This window comes from Phyllostomus hastatus, unplaced genomic scaffold (genome assembly GCF_019186645.2).
Source record: "Phyllostomus hastatus isolate PE091 unplaced genomic scaffold, TTU_PhHast_1.1 phas_contig_80, whole genome shotgun sequence".
Taxonomy (NCBI): Eukaryota; Metazoa; Chordata; class Mammalia; order Chiroptera; family Phyllostomidae; genus Phyllostomus; species Phyllostomus hastatus.
Genome location: NW_025333960.1, coordinates 12,188,924 through 12,210,538, shown reverse-complemented (window position 1 = coordinate 12,210,538; position 21,615 = coordinate 12,188,924). Strand labels below are relative to the sequence as shown.

Here is a 21,615-nt window from a genome sequence, read left to right as displayed (position 1 = left end):
AAGGATTCCTCTTTATGGAACGATAAGGCCCAATCAGCCTTTCCCATAAAACAGCTGTGCATCCTGTGAGCTGCTGATTATCACAAATGATGTGCAATTACTTCAGATTCTCCGGCCACAAGGCTGTGCTGCAATGTCACCTATTTTTATTTTTTTGCCACCCTCTTCCCATCATGCCTCATGCAACTCTGCTGTTGCTGCAGAAGAGAGGATGCCACCTCTTTTTGGAAGCCATGACTCAGCACTTCCACCGGCTTCTCCAAGGCTGGAACCTAACATCAGTTGGGTCACCTACTTTCCCGTCTAAAGAAGGGTGACAGGGAGGGGAGCCTTACATGATTATAGAAATATGTACACACTGGGTTCCCCAGTGGGAAAGGTTCAGGCAAATTAAGAAGTCCATTCTGACTACAGCCTGAGATCCACCTTTGTATCCAACAAGCTGGGCAAACACTGTCTCCATGTCTCTGAGTGACAGATTGGACCTGATGAGCTCGGAGGATTCTGTCAGTTTTTATGTTCCACAACCACATTTTTGGTGACTCTTGAGGATAAAGCACTTTTCCTAGGTTGTCTCAGATTTTTCGAGAATACAAATTAAATGTTCTCTCTTACATCTACTTATTTTTATTCTTAAGCTGAGAGAGCAGTTTGCTTCTCTCAAGTTGGTGATACTTGGAATCCATGGCACAAATGGTGAGGCAGCCTCAAGGATGAAAAGGCCACCCTCCTGGGGGCGCTATCGCTGGAGGGCTGAGCAGCCCACTATGTCACTCACACCCTCACCAGCTCTTGTCATTTCATATTGGTTCCTTTTCATTTCAGAAAAAGTGGTTTACACATACTTGGTGAGAAAAGTCTGTTAGTTACCAAGTGGCACATTCAAATTTGCATTCAATTAAAAAACCATTTTCTGGTTTTGCTTTGTTTGGTTTTGTCTACAGTGAAAACTCCCTTATTAGAGGCATTGGGACCTGTCATATTTTTATTTTATTATTTCTATCCCTAACTGAAAACTTTAACAAAACATTTCTATGTGGTTGAATATTTTCTTCTTTTTAACTATGATTTCTAAGTGTATTTAAAATGGACTGAAGGAGCACCTAGGGTGAAACGAATATAGATGAATTATATGTTTAAAATGTAGGAAGTTAGGAAAACAACAAATTGGACAAATATTCACTGAAGGTCTACTCTGTGGAGAACATAGGCTGCACCACAAGCTGAAGGCAGGAAGGGGTGGGCTAGCAGCAACGCAAGTTCCCTGTCAGCATGGGAGAGGTATTCTAGTAATGGAGAAGGGATGAGAAAGGAAACAAATATGCTTATATCATGTGAGCCCTTGAGAACTGTTGTTAAGAAACACAAAGGTAACTAAGGAGCTAAACAAGGGCAGGACTGTTGTCAGTTAACAGCTTCCACACACAAGGCATCTCTGGGAGGGAACCTCTGAACAAGCCTTGGGAGTACACGATGGCCCCAAGTTCCAAGTCAAGGGAACAGCAGAAGCAGACAAGGAAGCTTGCTGGTGTACTGGAGTTAGCGCAAGTCCAGTGCTGCCAGCCGAGTGAGCAAGGACAAAAGTACAGAACCTGGTTGGGAGCTTCCAGGAGCCAGACTGCAGAGGTCTTCTTGGTGAGAAGAACCTTGGAACCTTCAAGGTTCCAAGAACCTTGGAACAATGTGTTAGACAGGAAGCCATTGGACAGTTCTGGGCACAAGAGTGGCCAAAAAAAAAAAAAAGTAACTCTAACAAAACAAAGAAAAGAGGACAAAGTACTATAGAATGATGAGGATAAAGAGAAAAGTCATCTCCCCAAGGACATCAGACAAAGTTTTGGAGACATTAATCTCGACTGCAAATGATTTCATCTTCTTGGTCCAAATGCTAAAAGGATTTGGTACAAAGAAGACACACCCTACCCAGAGGTAGAAGGGCCCTCAGTCTACATTACGAAGAAAGGCAAAAGGAGACCAGAGGAAAGTAGCACAGCCTAAAACAGAAACAAAGGAATGGTTAATTGTGCTTAAGAGAGAAGATCCCTATTAGAACCAGTTATGCCCATTTTATTTGACTAGTTACCTACTGAACAATTTAGTGAGAATAACTTTATTTCACTGGTGGTATATTTGCAATTGTGATATTGATATTTATAATAAGAAATATATCCCCATCCTGGTATAGAACTCCTAAAATCCTTTAATTTCCTGTGATGAGAGTAATAAGTGTCTTTTGTTATGTTAATGAGATGATGACTTTTGGAAAGCTCCTAAGGATGAGGACTGGTTGCCTGTGGAGCCAACCCTGTAATTACAGGGCTGGAACCTTAAGACCCACCCCTAGACCTCCAAGGAGGGAAGAGGAACTGGAAACTGGGTTCAACCTCCAGTGGACAATGATTTAATCGAGCACACCTATGTAATAAACACTCCGTAAGAACCCAAAAGGCCAGGGTTTGGAGAGCTACCAGGTTAGTGAATCAGAAGATACACATGTGCCACCATGCTGGGTCCCAAACTTCATGAAGACAGAACCTCCTTTGTTCAGGACCTCACCCTATGCATCTCTTCATAACTGGTTTCCTGAGTTCTGTGAGCTGCTGAAGCAAATTAACTGAACCCAAAGAGGGAGTCATGGAAACCTATGATTTATAGTCAGTTTTTCACAAGCAAAGGTAACAACTTGGACTTTTGTTTGACGTCTGAAGTAGGGAGTCTTGTGGGACTGAGTGCTTTACCTATGGAATGTGATGCTATCTTCAAGGAGACAGTGTCAGAATGGAGCTGAGTTGTAGGACATTCAGGTGGTGTCAGGGAATTGCTTGGTGTAAGGAAAAGATCCACACGTTAGAACTGGGTATGGAACTGCCAAGACATACAGACTTTTTAAAAAAGAACAGCATAGTTCTTTAGTTCTTAGTTTAACAGGGCTTATAGGAACTGATTATCCTAAGCCTAAATCAATAATTCTAAATGTTTTCACCTGTCCTGTTACTCCATATTCGCTCAGAGATCAGCAACCCTTTTATGGATAGTGCAGTTATAACAAGTACCTATGCAAAAGCCTTACTGCTTGTGTGAGTTTTAGGAAATAAAGTCAACTCCCAATTTTCTGGACCAATGATGAGAAATGGTGACGTGGGAAGCCAATGTTCCTGTGCTCTTCTCCCCAGCCCTACTATTTACTGAAGGGCCACTGTGCCTCAGATAACCAAAATCAGATGTTAAGGTATTTAATATCACAAGCTTGCAAGTCCCAGAGGTAAAGTAATGCCCAAATACTTTGGGTAAGTATGCCCAAAGGCACAGAGTCAGAGCAGAACAGAAATTTTAATCCAAGTTTTTCTAACTCCAAAGTTGATCATATTCTCAAACCTGGTTAATTTCCAGAGCAAGAGATATTGGACATCTTACTTCCCCATGGAGTAGTTAATACATGAGTGGATAATTAACAATAAAAGAAAAAATGAGCTCCATTTAAAGAAATTTAACATCAAATGTGACTGGGATTATAGTTTCCAAATGATGTGATTGAAAAGATTGCTGAGAGGGAATCGAGTAGATGACCATGGCAGGCATGGTTTCTTTGGTTCTGATTTTTTATATATTTTTAAGGACACCCATGGAATACAAAGCATGAGAGAAAGATCTTGACAACTTAATAATGCTACATCTTAAGTTTTAATTTTGATTCTAACTGTAGAAAAAGTCCACTGTGAAGTACTATACATTAAAAAAAACAGACAAACTGTGCCCTCATGGCATGAGAAAAGGAGTTTCATCTGGCTGTGGGATACAGGGCAACCTGCAGGTGAGCACCTGTGGCTGGGAATGGCCACTACAAGGAATCTGTCATCACCCAGCAATCCAAACTGGTGCTCCACCCAGGTGAATGGGAGCATTCAAGTTCTCATGCTCCAGAGGCCTTGGCAATCACCAGTTAGGGTTTCAAGAACTTCTATATCAAGCCTTAGTGAATGGATATTGTAAATTATTGAATATTATGATTATGGGGAAAATGAGGTAAGATTTGTGTTTCACAGAAACTACTATAAGGAAGAAATGATAAAATGAGTCATGAGTGAATCTGTTACAACAGTTAGCTCTAGACTTTCAAACTTTATTCCATTGCAGTACCTAGACCAACTCTTTGTTTCTACTTTCCAGTGGGAAAAAATTCAGTGACAAATAAATGAATTTTGGAGCAGAATGGTGTGTGTATGTGCATGTGATTTTGCATTAAGCAATATGGGCATGAATGATATATATTGAACCATAACATAACCATAAGCATGTCTTAAAGTCTAGGTATTTAAACAGATGAATAATTATAAATCATAGGGTTAATTGAGCAATCTATAATAAACCATATTAATATGATTAATTCAAACAAATTTATAACAAGAACAAGCACAGCAGTAACCGAATATCATAACCAACTGAAGACAGCCAATTACAAGTAATCTTCCCCCCAAATCACAGGGATTCCAATCACCTGAGTGTGAGTACACCAAGCAGGAATCTTGTAATACTGCCAACACATGGAAGTCAAACTTCAGAAAAAAAACTGAATATTTTGAAAACTCAGATTTAAATTCTAGCACAATTTCAAATTTTGGAATCCTTAATAATTTACACAGTTCTACATAAAATGAAAATCTATAGAATGTTATGCAATTTCCTGATGGCAACTAACATTAATTAAGCACATACTATTGGTCAGGTAGATTTTGAAGTGTTATACATACATTTACTCCATTTCATTATTATAAATATAGAAGCTATACATACTAATATTACCTCCTTTAAATAGATGAGGAAACAGACACAGCTCAGCAAGCAGAAAAAACTAACCTTAAAAAATCTAAGCATTCTGACTCCACATTTTACATTTTTAACAATTAGGCTACATGCCTCTTAGAACTTGAAATTTTAGGTCCATTCCAGGCTCTTTGGGGAAAATCTGTGTAACTCATCTGTACAATCATTTCTAAATATGATGAGAGTGCAAATAGTGCAATGGTGTTGGGAGGAGCAGAGGTCAAAGACAGATTCTGGAGAAACTGAGAAAGAGAATCAGCAGACATGATTGTATGTATGGGGTGAGGGAGGGGTAAGGAGGGGTAAGGAGGGGGCAGAGTCCAGAATAACTCTGAATAAGAAGTAGGAGTTTTGAAAGCAAGTAGAAACAAAAACAGAAAAGCAAGTTTTTGGCTTGGGATGATGTTCAGATTTGGGATAAGCATCCCATAGGCTTCAGGGTGCTAATGATATATTCTGGTCAAGAAGTCAGTTAAGCAGCTTGACACAGGAGCAGGTAATGGGTGAGGTGGAGTGAATAGAACTGTCGCTATGCCTGAAATGATCCATCCTTATCTCTGTTTAAATCATTGCTACTTGAGAAAGTTACTGGGATGAGAGACTGAGGCATGCATGGGGGCGCTGGGGGTGGTTAACATAAAGAAAGAACCATTTCCCTGGCATGCTGGGGTGTGAAATCTGGGAGAGTAAAAAGTAGGATCAAAGGAACCACAAAGCACAAATGCTTACACTTTTCTCCCAACATGTACAGAGCATGGTGCTCCCTGTGTTACTCTATGTACTGATCCTATGCTTATGATGCACTGAAGGCTACATAAGGACCTGCACCTTATTGACTTTGTGGTTTTTAAAGAACCTAGGAAAATGTAAAAATGCTTGTCATTTTTTTAGGGATCCTTCTAATTTATACAAGAAGTTAAGAAATTCTTTCAAAGATGCCCTTTTAGATTTAAGGTTCAAGCATCATTGGGGCTGGCTCAATGTAAGATATCTTCATTAACAGAGTAACTCACTAGTTTCATTCTGAGAGGCCATAGGGAGGGAAACAGAAGCAGTGAAGGAACAAAACAAACAAGAATGGGAAGTACCTGCATGTGTGTCTAAAACTAGTTATTAGTCATGAGCCTTTCTGATCAGAAGAATCCTTCAGATAAATTAATAACATATTTTGGTATGAGGTCCATTAGAACTCACAGTGATTAATTTTCTTCTTACCTTTCAGGAGCTTGAAAGACAGAAATAATAGATATACCAATATAATACAGGGCTTTATAAAATTTTTGCAACTATTAATTGCTGAAATTTAAAATATTTTTAAAAAACATTTTGAAATCTATTGTATCAAAAATTAAAATGGAATGTTCAAAAACTAAAACATACTTCAGCTAAAAGCAATGGCCAAATTAGATGGATTTAGCCTGGCTTTGTTTTCCAAACTAAAATGTATAAAATGAAGATTCTTTAACACAATACTATCAAAATAATTTCTTAATGACTATAACTTTTCATTTATATGAAACATGCCCTTTGAGGCTTAATTGAGAGTAATAGGTTTTCAGTGTAGCTAGAGTGATGATTAATCAATTCATCTATCTGACATTTAGCTTTCAGATACTCATAATGACATGAAGAAATAGCACTAAGGTAAGAATTCAGGCTAAGTACTTGAAAAGCAACAGCACAGACAAAATACTCACGATATGGCGCTTCCAGAGGATGCCCTGTCACATCACACCATCCAATCGGGTGAATGTCAGGGCTGTCTGCATCCGTCCAATAGTCATATTTGTGGTCCCAGCCATCAAAATGAACCTGTTGAATAATTAGTATTTAATGATTAACTTCACTATTCCTGTATCAAAGTATTGGAAAACAACTCTCCAAAACTTTGAATGAAATTTTATTAATCACACATTGTAGCCGAAACAATATTTAAAAAGTGCTATCCTTCTACTGTACTGAGAAAAGTCTATTGCACCATTTTTTTCTAAGAATTTAAGGAAATTGGTACACAAACAAAATTGTTCAGGACTGATTAGAATTTGAAGAAATAAGACCAATCAATTTCCCCAACTAAGAAATGCTGTAAGGATATTCCCTGTCTCAGCAGCCACTGCAAGAACCATGTCAGCATCAGCAATAAAAGTCACTATTTGACATTAGCACAAGCCTTATTGTAACAGATAGGGGATGAATAAGTTAGAGTAAAAGGAAGCAATACATTTCAAAATCTTAAAAAATAAGGGGAGAGAGGGTCACTGGAACAACAGAGGCAAAGAGAGCAGACAAAATGTGCTACTGAGTTAGACAAACTAACAGTTATCTTAATAGCTACTAAGTACAAGCTTGGGGAAAATCTGAGAAAGAGGTATGGCCCAGGTCCAGCAATCCTACTGGTCATCACTGTTTTGCCTCTTACCTACAAAATACATGCACGACACCCATGCATACCCATGCACACACATGACACACACACCATGCACACACATGACACACATGATACACAAACAGGTCTGAGAATAACTAAATTGAAATAAAGTTCAATTTCTAAAATAAAAATGAAATACTTAGTTTTGGAACTTATTAAATTCCATGTTTGAGAAGATTTATACCGAATAAAAATATTTATTTATGCAGACAAAAAATAAAATTATCATATTTCATTATTTCATAACAATTTATTATCATATATTCTGTTTCTATCGATTAAATGGAGAACAAATCCTGTCCAATGCAAGAAACTCAAAACTCTTAGAAAATCATATTTTGAATAAAAATATAAAGATGCCTAGCATTATAATAAACCAACTAAAATATAAATTTTTCAGGGCACAAGACCAGGAAAATAAAAAGAAAGAAAAATTGTGTGTATTAAGTCCCACATGAGTCTCAATATTTTTCTTAAGATCCCTCTTTCTATGCAAGTTGTTCTCAGTGTGGTTCCCAGACCAGCAGCAGCAGCATCACCTGGGCATGTGTTAGAAAGGCAGATTGTTGGGTGCCACAACTCATTCCTACTGAACCAGAAATTCTAAAGGGCGGGGCCTAACCATCTCTGTGTTAACAAGTCCTCCAGGTGAATATGATGTATGCTAAAGTCTGAGAACCAATGATCTTAGAAATAACTTTCAAAAAAATATTTCTACCAGATTAGGCTTCTAGACATGACAGAGTGCCCTTTCACAGTCATAACTATAAAACTGGACAAAATATACGAAGTAACTGTTTTTAGACTTTGTACAATAGGCAGCACAGAAATGTCATCACTAAGTACACTCAGCTGAATCCAGGACATCAGCGTGGAGACAATTTCCTGATGACAGCACAGGGAGGAAAAACATAAACAAAGCAGTTACGTCATGCTGAGGAAACAGAGATTACTATCCATAGCTAATAAAGCAGCTGGAAATTGGAGGAGAAAGTTATAGAGACGACAGAGCTACTATCTAGGAGTTAGCACATAAGACGTAGGTCTAAGGCTGGACTACACATGTGCAAGGTAGGACTTGGTGAAGCCAAGCAGAGAGCAGTCGGTACAAGCTGCGAGTAAAAAAAGATAATACAGCTCACACTTTACTGGGAGAATAGAGAGACCAGAGTGTAAAGATCTCAATAATTCCTTGAAAACTCAACTGAGGAACCAAAAAGGTTGTACTTTGGGAGTAAGAGCCATGCCACTGTAGAAGCTACTATAGACCAGTCCTAAAAAAGGCTAAAATCAAGCTTCAACAAGATTAAGAATCCCCAATAACTAACTCTGATAAAACAAACTCTCTCCTTCTTGATGGAAAAAAAATACTCCCAACTGTGTATACTATGTCATTCATAATGTCCAATACAGAATAATAATTTATTAGACATGCAAGTAAGCAGGTGAATGTGAGCCACAGTTAATTTTTAAAACTGCAGTTAAACCCGTCAACTGTTGGACAGCTAGTAGCAGTTCAGCATGTGAACTTCACAAGCAGAACTTCCATTACCCATGTGTAAAAGTACTAATTCCATCACTTTTAGATGGACCCTTGAGATACAACTTGAAATGACAAAGGGTAGTATCCTCGTGCAGCATCTAATTCATTGGCTCTTCCCAGCCTTTGAGGAGGGCAACATTAAGAGATATGTATATGAAAACACAGAGACATGTGCCAGTTGAATTGTATGCTGAGAGGCATCAATTGTCAAAAGTGTGATGTATATTTATAATTTTATAGCTTTTAAGTTTTTAAAATAAAATTTTAATTACACAAAATAAAACTTTAAAAGATTTTATATTACAAATACCATTCTTTATCTTATATTATGATATATCTATTCAATGAAAGGTTTTTTTAGCCATGAAAATCATAAATCCTTATGAAGAACATATAAGGAGAAGGGTCAGCAACTCAACACCATTTTATCCAGTGGAAAAGCTTAAAAAGGATATTAGATTCTGGCTTATCATGTTAATATAATTACAAAAGAATTTAAATGCAGTCAATAGAAAGAGACCCTGAGATGACCCAGATGTTGTAACCAGCAGACAATGATTTTAAAGTAGCTATTAAAATATGTTCAAGGACTTAAAAGGAAAAATGGTCTTAATGAGTGAACACATAGTGAATCTCAGCAGGAATACAGAAGCTATAAAAGACTAACAAATTAAGTTCTACGACTTAAAAGTAAAATGTTTGAAATAAAAAAAAATTCTGGATGGGCTCAACAAAAGATTGAAGACGGCAGAGAAAAGAGTGAGTGAACTTAAAAACACTCACAGAAATTATTAAGTGAAAGTACACGCAATAAAAAATTTTTTAAATAAGTGCAACCTCAGGAAGTTGCAAGCTAATGTCAACAGGCCTAATATACATGTATTTGGGTCCAGAGGGAGGAGAGAAAGAAACAATGGGACAGGAATCGTGGTTAAACAACTTCAATTTTTGTCATAATCTAACACTTGTATTCTTTAAATGATCATTAATTAAAAAGGAAAAGCAAGCTATGGACATTTGTAATGCATTTATCTGACAAAAACTTGACAAAAAACTCAATAAATAATGGGCAAAAGATTGATAGATTCTTTGAAAACAGAAGACTCATGAATGGTCAATAAACAAACTAAAAAACTGTCAGCATCACTATTCATCAGAGGAACCAAAATTAGACACTACTGTACAGCCATTCGAATGACTTAAATTAAATGACTGACAATATCAATTATTGGTGAGGCTGTGGAGCTCCCAGAACATTCATACAATGTTGGGGAGTAGGGCTGTACAATTTATCCAGTCATTTTAGAAAATGTTTTGCTACTTCATTATAAATGTAAATATGTACCAACTCTATAACCCCTAGCATTCCAACCAAAGGAGATGAAAATACGAACCTATGTAAGTAAGTGTTCCTTGCCATTTCATTCCTAATAGCCTAAACCCCCAAACAACCAAATGCCCAACAACAGGTGACTATCCATTCACTAAAAGTATAGTATATACATAAAGTGAATGCTAGTCACCAATGAAAAAAACAGTTATAGTATATATATATATATATATATATATATATATATAAAGTGAATGTTAGTCACTGACTAAAAAAATACCCACATATGTATGCATCGAACAGACCATGTGAGAAGAGGACAGACACAAAACAATGAATATTCTATGACTCCATTTATACAAAATTTAACAACAAGCACAGACATTAAACCCACGGTTATCTGGGAGGGGTGGGCAATGGAACTGAATACAAAGGAGCACAAAGGAACCTTTCGTAGTGTGAAAATATTCCAAATCTTGACTGTCATGGTGGTTCTATAAGGTGCTCATCTTTCAAAATTTATCAAAATGAACACATAAAATCGGTACATTTTACTATTTGTAAGTGATATTTCATAAAGTTAACTCATTTAAAACATTTCTACATTCAGCTGTTGTCATATGGGGCTTTTCTGATCTTATACCGTATTTTCTTCATTATAATGTCTCAGCACTCCAGACACAGCCAAATTGCATCATATGTCAGTACCAGGTAACTAAGGGTTCCAGGTGTGAAAGGCAAAAGTGACAGTCCTTTCTAGAATGATGTTAGTTTCTTTGAATTTACCAGTAGAAAGAAGTTTATGTAAGTGTGTATAATGAATGAGGTAAAGAAAAAATTTAAAGAAATACTTTTCTCAAGTTTTACTATTTCAACCTATCTAATTTCAATATCCTTCTGTGTTTTCAGTTCCATTATTTATATTTCAAAAGCAAGCCGGCACCCTCTAAGAGCAAACAAGACAGGTCGCATGCTCCAGCAGGATGATATGTCACGGAGGAAGGTCTTTCTATTTCAGGTACTGAGCCTGTACCTGGGAATCCTACTGTAGAACCGAGTCTGAAACTAAAAGGTAAAATAATAACATCTTAAAAAAAATTTTGAAAGCTGGTACAATGTTATTATACACTCTATACAACATTCTACCTTATGTTCATTAAGAAATGTTAAATTATCCTTTCCAGGTCTGTATATAATTACTTACAATGAAAACCTGGGAATTAAAAATACTCCCTGTTAACCCAACAGTGAGATGCTCCCCTCCCCCACAAAGGCAGTCTACACTTGGTATATATATAATGAAAATCTGTATCCAGATAATCTTTATGAAGGATATTTTCCTACCTTTGAATTTTCATATCTCTGGAGTAAAAATCTAATTTTGAGAATTCTAACCACCTGGCTGGCATAGCTCAGTGGATTGAGCGTGGGCTGGGAACCAAAGTGTCCCAGGTTCAATTCCCAGCCAGGGTACATACCTGGGTTGCAGGCCATAACCCCCAGCAACCACACATTGATGTTTCTCTCTCTCTCTCTATCTCCCTCCTTTCCCTCTCTAAAAAATAAATAAATAAAATCTTAAAAAAAAAAAAGAATTCTAACCAGATGGTCTAATTAATGGGGGAGATTGGCATTTTAAGAATATTTACAGTCCTTTCTTAAAGCAAAGATCATTCTGAAAATCAAATCATCTCCAGCACTATATTCCATAATATTTATAATTTTTTTCACATATTTGGGTTTGAATAAAGCTGCATAAACATATAGATCCTTCTTGCTCAGCTTTGTTAAACTGGAATACAAAGGTCAGATAACTGAATCAACTGCTATCTCAAGTTCATATCCTTAACTGGACAGTGATGCTTCCTGATAGTGAAGCTTCCTAAACTAACATCATATGCATGAGTGGTTAATGACTGGGAAAATAACTTGGACACTTAAGAACTAGACCAGCAAATAAAAAGCCAAGGACACACTCCTTAGTGTAAACCCAAAGCTGTCAATCCTTTGCACAGACTCCTTCACGCTTTGTTTGCCTTTTCATTTATTGCCCAACGCCCACACAAGGAACTTTCCCTTGAGCTTTGCCACTTTGCCTGTCACCTTGGCTGCCTCCAGGATTCCTAGCACATCATCAGACCTCAAAAACGATCGGGTGGATGAGATGCATGATGGTAATCATCAATCCTTGCTGTTCCTTTGGGCAGTTGGAAAATAAGCAGTTATTTATCTAGGAACACGGGAGCTAAAGTTAATGCTCAATAACAACAACATTATTAGCTTAAGTTATTAGTATATTTGTTTTCTCCTCCTACATAGTTTTTAAAATTTTAATTTCCATTTTAAGAGTCTTATTGGGTATATGTACTTTACTGGCACAGGCCTCTAATCGATTTTAAAAGCTCATGGTGAAAACATTATGAACATATAAATGATGTTAACTTATTAGAAAGAGAGTTGACTGTACTTGAACTCTGGTAGGTTTAATTGAATATACTTCCAGTTAACTAAACTTAGCCTTAAATTTTATTCTAAAAGATCAACCAAAAAAAAAAAAAAGAAACAAAGATGAACTGAGTCTTTATATATTACCCCAATTCCACTTACTCATAAACACTGGTGTTAATAAGACTACAGTAAGCCTCACTTCCTATGACGCAGGCCCTCTTGTGGGATGGTGTGGTGGAGATGCAGGAATAGCACTGGAGCCAGACATCAGTTCCGCTGCAGGTCATGCATTCATGAAACACCACCACAACCCAGGAGCAAGTGTTGGGTATGGCAGGGGGATTAATTTTTATGGTGTGTTTAACATTCCAGGCATAGATGTAAAATATATGTATTATCATTTAATGTCTACAATAGGTGTTTTCATAGATGATAAAAGTAACTTTTTAAGAGGTTTGCTGAGATCATACAACCAGTAAATGTCAAAAACCAGACTTCAGCTGAAATCAGTTTACTGAGAAAACAATACAAAAATATAGATTGTGAGGATGTCTGGGACCACTCTACCTATAAATCTAATGTAACAGAGGTAAATTACATTTTTAAATGTAAAAAGACATTTTCCTAATGAAAATAAAATAACATGGAATAACACAGGGCTGCAGCCCAGACTTACCTATACTTTTTCATATTAAAATTAATTCCACATTGAGCCAATCTCTTTACATGTCTATCCAAGCAAGAACAGAGGAGGAGAGACATAAAATATAGATTTTATAACAGAAAAGTGTATACAATTTTAAATTTTACTTTCATATGTTATTTCTATTTTATACATGAAGCTACAGAGATACATAAGGGTTAAGAAATGTGCTGCCATTTCCAAGTCACTGTGATTTGAAAACTCTCCCTTCCTTCCAGGCCACAAGCCTGCACCTCCTTTCGGAAGGTGTGGAACTGACCCGAAGGCCATTGTGCTTTCCCATTGCTTCCACACCCACTCTTGGTCAACTATCTCAATTCTCTTTCCCTGCTATCCTCCCCCAAACCTATCTGCTCTTCCAACAAATACAATTATTTCTACCTTCCTTCTAGTCCACTCCTGTGATAAGTATTTCAGGAAAAAATCCTTTAATATCTAAATTGGAAAATTAATAGTATTCTCTATAGCTATTTTAAAATTCTTTTCATTTTCCAAGGTCACTGCCCAAATTATTCATATTTCTTGAGCAACGTTTTCAAAATGTAGTAACTAAAATGCCAGCCATATACCAGCTTTCCCCTGCTAACCAAAGAACTCATTCATTGGTGGTGGTGGTGGGCAGGGTCAGAAATAATGCCTGGAAATTGCATTTTTTAAACCACACATCCTAAGATTATTCTTTTGAAGGTGGTTTTGGGTAAAACTTTTTGAAATGTTTCTTTAGAGTACTGCCATAGCAATAAGGTTGTTAATTGAACTTGCCATCAAACTCACAGTTCTCTCTAAAGCAATCAAGAATAACCTATTTTTTTTAGTCATAGCTCCTTTTTAATTTTGAATGACAATGAGCCCAGGAAAACCTGGTTGAAAGCTTAATACAGAGGACATCGGACTCCAAACATTTCCACTTGTGATAAAAAATATGTCTGCATAAGTTTTCAATTCTCTATTTCTGTGGTTATTGGTATAACAAATACAATTAGTTTTTTCCATAAGATATGTTTTCCCCATAAGATTCCCACAAGAAATAGAAATTTCACATCTCTAACAGAATGCCCAGGGCTTTAGTTCTTGTTAAGAAATCTTTACTTTGGCGGAAAAAAAAAAGAAATCTTTAAATATTTCATCAGAGTTAGACATAATCACAGCAGCATTTGGGACTGCACAGCCACGTGTCTGTGGGTAATATCTTAGGAAGAAAAACCTTCTTCATAAGCAGTGTGAGGATAATCTCAAAATCAGTTTATACTTATAACTGACATAAGTATCTTCATAAGCTCTGCTGTAAGATGTACAGAGTGTTAAGCCTGGAAGCAGCACTCACTCAACATTCATTGTTAATAGAGAGGCCATTTCCTTCCTGGTTATTCACCTGGCCACTGCCCTTCTTCTCCCAATCAGAACACCAGCCCTTGCAGTGGACACTGTTTCAACATGTGTTCTCCATTGATCCTCACATTCTGAATTTCCACCTTGGATCCTTCATCAAGACATCAAGGTTTTTCTACTAAGTCATACATAATTTACAGTCATTATTGATAAACCACCAACTCGAAAGGACTTGAATTGCTTACAGTAATCAAAGATAGGGTTTCACATGAGACGTGAAAAAGAAGAAAGGCTGGTTATATCATGAGGGATCACATAATGTATTGTCCATTGGGGCATTTTTGAGAATAAGAGAGCACTATTAATGATTACACAATTATAACAGGGATAATCCAGGTAAACCAGGATATATAATTATACTTAGTAGTTTATGGATGATTTCTGTAAATAACTAATTCCCAGAAAACCAATGGCAAAGGGGAAATATTACACAAATCCCATTATAATGGGAAAAAACCACACCAGTGAGCCCAAAATTCCTAAATTTTGACTTACAGAAATATATTATGCAGACATTATATGGGAATATTGGAAAACACAATGACAGTATGATGTAGTGCATGAATAATGATTTATGTAACTAGGTAACACATAACTATATGGGTGGTATCAGCAAAATGGAAATGTATACATAAACACATGTACAGGTATACTTACAAACTGAATGTATCATGACCACTATTCCTAAAATTTCTGAAGCCATAAGTAGGTTATATATTTTTCCTATCCATTCTTATAATTTACCTAATTAGTATATCAATTTCATTAATAAAAAGTTCTAAATTAATCATATAATGGAGAGTTTTCATCATGAATAAGTGCTGAATATTGTCAAATAGTTCTGCATCTATGAATGATCATGTGATTTTTCTTTTTTAGCCTGTTAATGTGATGAGTTACATTAATTGATTTTCAAATGTTAAACCAGAGTTGCATAACTTGGATAAATCCTATTGGCTGTGGTATGTAATATTTTTATACATTGTTGGATTTGATAGGCTTATATTTTGTTGAGGATTTCTGCATTTATGTTCATGGCAGACATCGGTCTGTAATTTTCTTGTAATGTCCCTGTGATTTTGGTATTAGGGTTAATGCTGGACTCATAGAATGAGCCCGAAAATATTCCCTCTCCTTCTATCCTCTGAAAAAGACAGTAGAGAATTAGTATAATTTCTTTCTTAAATATTTGGCAGAACTCATCAGTGAACCCTTCTGGGCCTCAAAGTTTCTGTTTTTGGAAGTTACTAACTGTTGACTCAAGGTATTTAATAAATGTAGGCCTATTCAGATTGTCTATTCCCTCTTGTGTGAGTTTTGGCAAATCATGTCTCCCCCTACACCTCACTATCACATTAGTAAAGGGCTATTTACATTAGTTCCTTTTACCTGGTACATCATAGTGGGCTTAGGTTATCAAATTTGTGAGCACAGAGTTGTTTATATTATTCTTTTCTTATCCTTTTAATGTCCATGAGATCTATAATGATATCCCCTCTTTCATTTCTGATATTGGTAATTTGTGTCCTCTTCTTAGTTAGAGTGGTTAGAGGGTTATCAACTTTATTGATATTTTCAAAAAAATAGGTTTTGGTCTCCTTCATGTCTACCAATTTCCTGTTTTAAATTTCACTGACTTTCGTTCTCATTTTTATTATTTCTTCTCTTATGCTTACTACTTTGGATTTAATTTGCTCTTTTTATTCTAGTTTCCTAAGGTAGAAATTTAGATTGACTAATTTTAGATCTTCGTTTCCAATAGATGCATTCAAAGCTGTAAATTTCCCTTTAAACACTGCTTCTGCTGAATCCCAGAATTTTTATTTGCATTTAGTTCCAAATATTTTTAAAAAAATTTTATCTTGTGATTTCTTTATTAAACCAAGTGTTATTTATAAGTATGTTATTTAATCTTCATAGATTTTGGGGTTTTCCAGTTATCTCTCTGTTTTCTAGTTCAATTCCATTGTGATCTGACAGCACATATTGCATGATTTCCATTCTTTCAAATTTTCTGAGTGTGTTTTATGGCCGAGAATGTGCTCTTACCTTGGTGAATATTCCATGTGAGTTTGAGAAGAATGTGTATTCTGATGTTCTTGGATGAAATCCAGTTGATTGATGGTTTACTTCAGTACAGCCATACCCCTATTGATTTCTTGTCTGTCAGATCTCTCCATTTTTAAAGGGGGGTGTTGAGATCTCCTATTACCATAGTGATTAATCTATTTCTCCCCACAGTTCCATCAGTTTTTGTCTCATGTATTTTAATGCTTTGTTGTTAGATGCATACAAATTAAAAATTATCAGCTCTGTTTGTAATTAATATAGCTAAGCTACTCTGCTTTATTATTATTTTGTTTATTTTAATTGCTGTTCAAGTACAGTTTTCTTTTGCTCCCATCCCATCACACCCACCCCAGTGCTCCCCACCTTCCTCCCATTTCCACCAAACGGTATTACAAGGCCACGGTAAGCAAAACAGTCTGGTACTGTCATAAGAACAGACACCTAGATCAACGGAACAGAACAGAGAGCCCAGAAATAAACCCATGCCTCTATGGTCAATTACTATGTGATAAAGGGGGCATGAGCATACAATAGAGTAAAAATAACCTCTTCAGTAAATGGTGTTGGAATAACTGGATGGGGGTACATGCAAAAAAATGAAACTACACCATGAACTTACACCCTACACCAGAAAAAAACTCAAGATGGATAAAAGACTTAAATATAAGTCGTGACATCATAAAAGTCCTAGAGGCAGTAAAATTTCAGATATCCCACGTAGCAATATTTTTGCCAATATATCTCATAGGGCAAGAGGAATCATGGAAAAAATAAACAAATAGGACTACATCAAGTTAAAATGCTTCTGCACTGTTAAAGAGACTATCCTCAAAATGAAAAGGGAACCAACTGTATGGGAGAACGTATCTGCCAATGACATGATCGAATAAGGGTTTGATCTCCAAAGTATATAAAGAACTCATCCAACTCAATACCAGCAAGACAAACTACCCAATAAAAAATTAGCAAAGGACCTGAACAGACATTTCTCCAAGGAGGACATACAGAGGGCCCAAAGATGTATGAAAAAATGCTCAACATCAGGGAGATGCAAATTAAAACTACAATGAGCTATTACCTCACACCAGTCAGAATGGCCTTCATTAATAAGTCAGCAAACAACGAGGCTGTGGATAAAAGGGAACCCTAGAACACTGTTGGTGGGAATGCAAACTGGTGCAGCCACTGTGGAAAACAGTATGGAATTTCTCAGAAAACTAAAAATGGAACTGCCTTTTAACTCACAATTCCACTGCTGGAATTATATCCTAAGAACACTGAAACACCAATCCAAAAGAACTTATGCACCCCTATGTTCACAGCAGCATTATTTACAATAGCCAAGTGCTGGAAACAGCCTAAGTGTCCATCAGTAGATCAGTAGATGAGCAGATCCAAAAACTGTGGTACATTTACACACTAGAATACTATGCAGCAGAATGAAAGAAGGAGCTCCTACCTTTCACAACAGCACAGATAGAACTGGAGAGTATTATGCTAAGTGAAAAAAGCACTCTGCAGTGACAAACACCATATGATCTCACTTATAACAAGAACCTAATGAATAAAACAAACAAATGAGCAAAATAGAACCAGAAGCATGGAAATAAGGAACAGACTGATAGGGACCAGAGAGGAGGTGGGAGGGAGATAACGGAGGAAAGAAGGGGAAGAATCTAGTTAAAGAAAAAGTATAAATGACCCATGGACATGGACAACAGGGTGGGGACTGACTGTGGGAATAGAGATGGGCAGGGCAGAGGAGAACTACGGGACAAAATTGAGACAACTGCAACAGAGTAACAGTAAAAAATAAAAACAAAAAGTCAAAGATAAAGATCTTGGCTCTGTCTCAACAATACCTACGTTTAGTAGATTTGTTTTAGTAGATTTCATTTACATACTGACTATGTTCATGTCCTATAAGTATACTAGGTCATTAAAATAAAATAAAATAAAATAAAATAAAAAAATAAAATACATTACTGCTAAAGAACAAGTAGATGGAGCGCAAAACTGTGAATTTAAAACTCTGTATAAATTGCTGGTGTTTACATGTACCCTCTGAAACAGGAAATTCATCCAGTTGCCTGCAGGAGCCTTCTCTGTTCATGTATAACTGAGTAATTATCTCCACCAGAACAACGCATTCTGAACATGAATTAAATTTCTCAAGAAAATAAATAATATCCAAGCCAAAGAACTTCCAAGCAACAGAGAGTAAATATTTGTAATTAACATGTTTTTTCATGCTTTCTTACATTTTTGTTCATAAATTCAATATCAGAAGCCTAAATTATTTCTGGTGAAATAATTGGTACAGGAAAAAAATTATTAGAAGGCTTTTCCCCTCTAAATTTTGCCATGCTACGCCAGCTAAACATAATGTAAATTAGATGTATCATACAAACATCTAATCATCTATGGCTAGTTTTCTACTTTATTTTAGATAAAAGCCAAAAAAAATCATTATTGTTCAGCTATAAGCTATTTCCAGTGTTTCAGTACAGATGTTCCTGATTATTTATGCTTATCCATTTATTCCCCACGTTTCTCCCACTTTTCCACCTTAAAGGCCTAGGACCTAAAATCTGAAATCAGCAGCTACTAGCCTCCACACAGATCATACACCAGTCACACTAACCTCCACACAGAGCACACTCAAAGGTATTAACAACTAATTATATTTTAAATTGCATGAATAATCATGTACAAATGTATTATAATTATATATACATTATATGGCACATATAATGTGTATGTACCATATTAATACATATAATTATATGTACCATATAATGTATATATAATGTATACAATAATAATATCAAAAGTTTGATTATTTATTAATTAATAATTTAAAACTGCAGTAAGGTATATTAGGGAGTTCTGCTCCTGGCAAAGATGTTTGTTGAACAGCCGGACAAATCAATTAGCAGTATTACAACTAGAAAATATTTAGAAACTAACTACTACAAAACTATAAAAGCATAGTTTTTAAATTAATTGTGGATGCAAAGAAGTGTAAATGATCTAAATACCAGACAAGGCAGGGCCCCTGCCTAAGTGAACAGAGATCATCAAAAGCTTCATGGAGAAGTAGAGGATCAAATCTGACACAGGTGACAGAACTAGGCTGCAAGAAAAGGTAGCCAGTGGAGTTGTTAGAAGTGCATGGGCTGGCTGGACAGATGGGAATCTGGAGGAACTCCAGACCCAGAGCTGTTTCTCTAGGGTCTGGGTGTTACCAAGTGCCTAGGGGCATAGGAGGCTCAGGGAGGGGCTGGAAAGCAGAGGGATCTCCTGGTATCTACTTGTTCTAAATTACTAGAGAGGACATAATGCATATAAGAAAATCCTGTTTTTTCAATACATTTGAAACCAGAGATGAACTAAAACTAAACCTGTAGCCTATCCCAAAACCAGTGTAATTCCTAACCAAATCAAAGAGATCAGTCCCTGTGTTTCCTAGGACTACCATAACAAATTACCATAATATTGATGGCTTAAAACAACAGGGCTTTCCTCTCTCATAGTTCTGGAGGCCAGAAATCTGGAATCAAGTTTTGGCAAGGCTGCACTCCTTCTGAGAGCTCTAGGAGAAAACCATGCCTTGCCTCTTCCAGAGACCTGTGGCTGTAAGTGTTCCTCTGCTTGGGGCTGCATCACTCCATTGTCTTCTGTGTCTTCTCTTCTCTCTCTTATTAGGAGACTTGTAATTGGATTTAAGGCCTATGGGGACAACCTTGAATGACCTCATTGCCAAATCTTTAGCATAATTAAATCTCAAATACCCTTTTCCCAAGTAATGTCACAATCACAGGTTTGTGAGGTGGTTATATGATTTCGAGGGCCACCATTCCACCCACTAAAGTCCCTGAGACTAGCTGCCTAATAGAAGAGAGGCATGGGCTCTTTGGGGGAAAATAACATCTATTTTAGGCTCTACAGTTCTTTTATACACAACAGCCAGCATATATAAAAATTTATGATATGTAAAGAAAGAGGATAATGTGACTTGTAATCTAAAGAAAATATGGCCAATAGAAGCAAACTGACATATGACACAGGTGTTGAAATTAGCAGTCAAGGACATTAGCTATTTTAAATATGTTAAAAGAAATAGACAAAAGATAAGCAAATGGTAGAAAGATGAAATTCAACAGAAAAGTATACTATCTCAAAAGAAAATGAATATTCTAGAATTTAAAATTTCATGTCTAAAATTAAGAATTCATTGATGCAACTTAATAGCAGAATGAGAACAGCAGTAGAAAAGAAACAAGAGATGTGAACAACAGATCAATAGAAATTATTTGAATTCAAGCATAAGACAGAATAAAAACAAAACAGAGTTTGAGAGATTTGGGATTCTCTCAGTCTAACATATGTGTAACTATTATCCCAGAAGGAGAGAGGACAGAAAATGAGCAAAATCAATATTTGAAAAGGTAATAGCTGAGGTTTTTCAAAATTTATGATGAACATTAACCCACATATTCAAGAAACTGAATCAATTCCAACCATGAAAAATACAAAGAAAGTACCTGTATTTTAAATATAAAGCAAAAAATACACATCAAGCCAAACTGAAAATGCAACCGAAAGATCTACAGATTATCAGATTGAATGGGCAAGTCTCAACCTTGTCTGTTTTTATATCAAAGAAGGCTGACACACAAGAGTACACAGTGTATGATTCCATTTACAGGAAGCAAAAGAGCAGGAAAAAACAGCCCTGGTAAAACAGAAGTCAAAATAACGGTTACCTCTGGAGAGACAGAGAAGAAGGAAGTGGTATTGATTGAGAAGAGCTTAATACAAAAATTTTGAGTGGTGGAAATACTTTCTATTTTGATCTGGATAGACTCCTTGCAAGAAAG

The 21,615-nt window shown here is 36.3% G+C and overlaps 1 protein-coding gene across 1 annotated transcript in view; it reads right to left on the bottom strand.

Annotated features, from left to right (window-relative positions):
* L3MBTL4 (L3MBTL histone methyl-lysine binding protein 4) overlaps window positions 1-21,615 on the bottom strand; it is a 418,336-nt gene that overhangs the window by 194,052 nt on the left and 202,669 nt on the right. Inside the window, exon 13 of the mRNA XM_045850314.1 lies at window positions 6,519-6,633. Coding sequence (XP_045706270.1) covers window positions 6,519-6,633 — 115 coding nt within the window. The remainder of the gene's footprint in view (window positions 1-6,518; window positions 6,634-21,615) is intronic.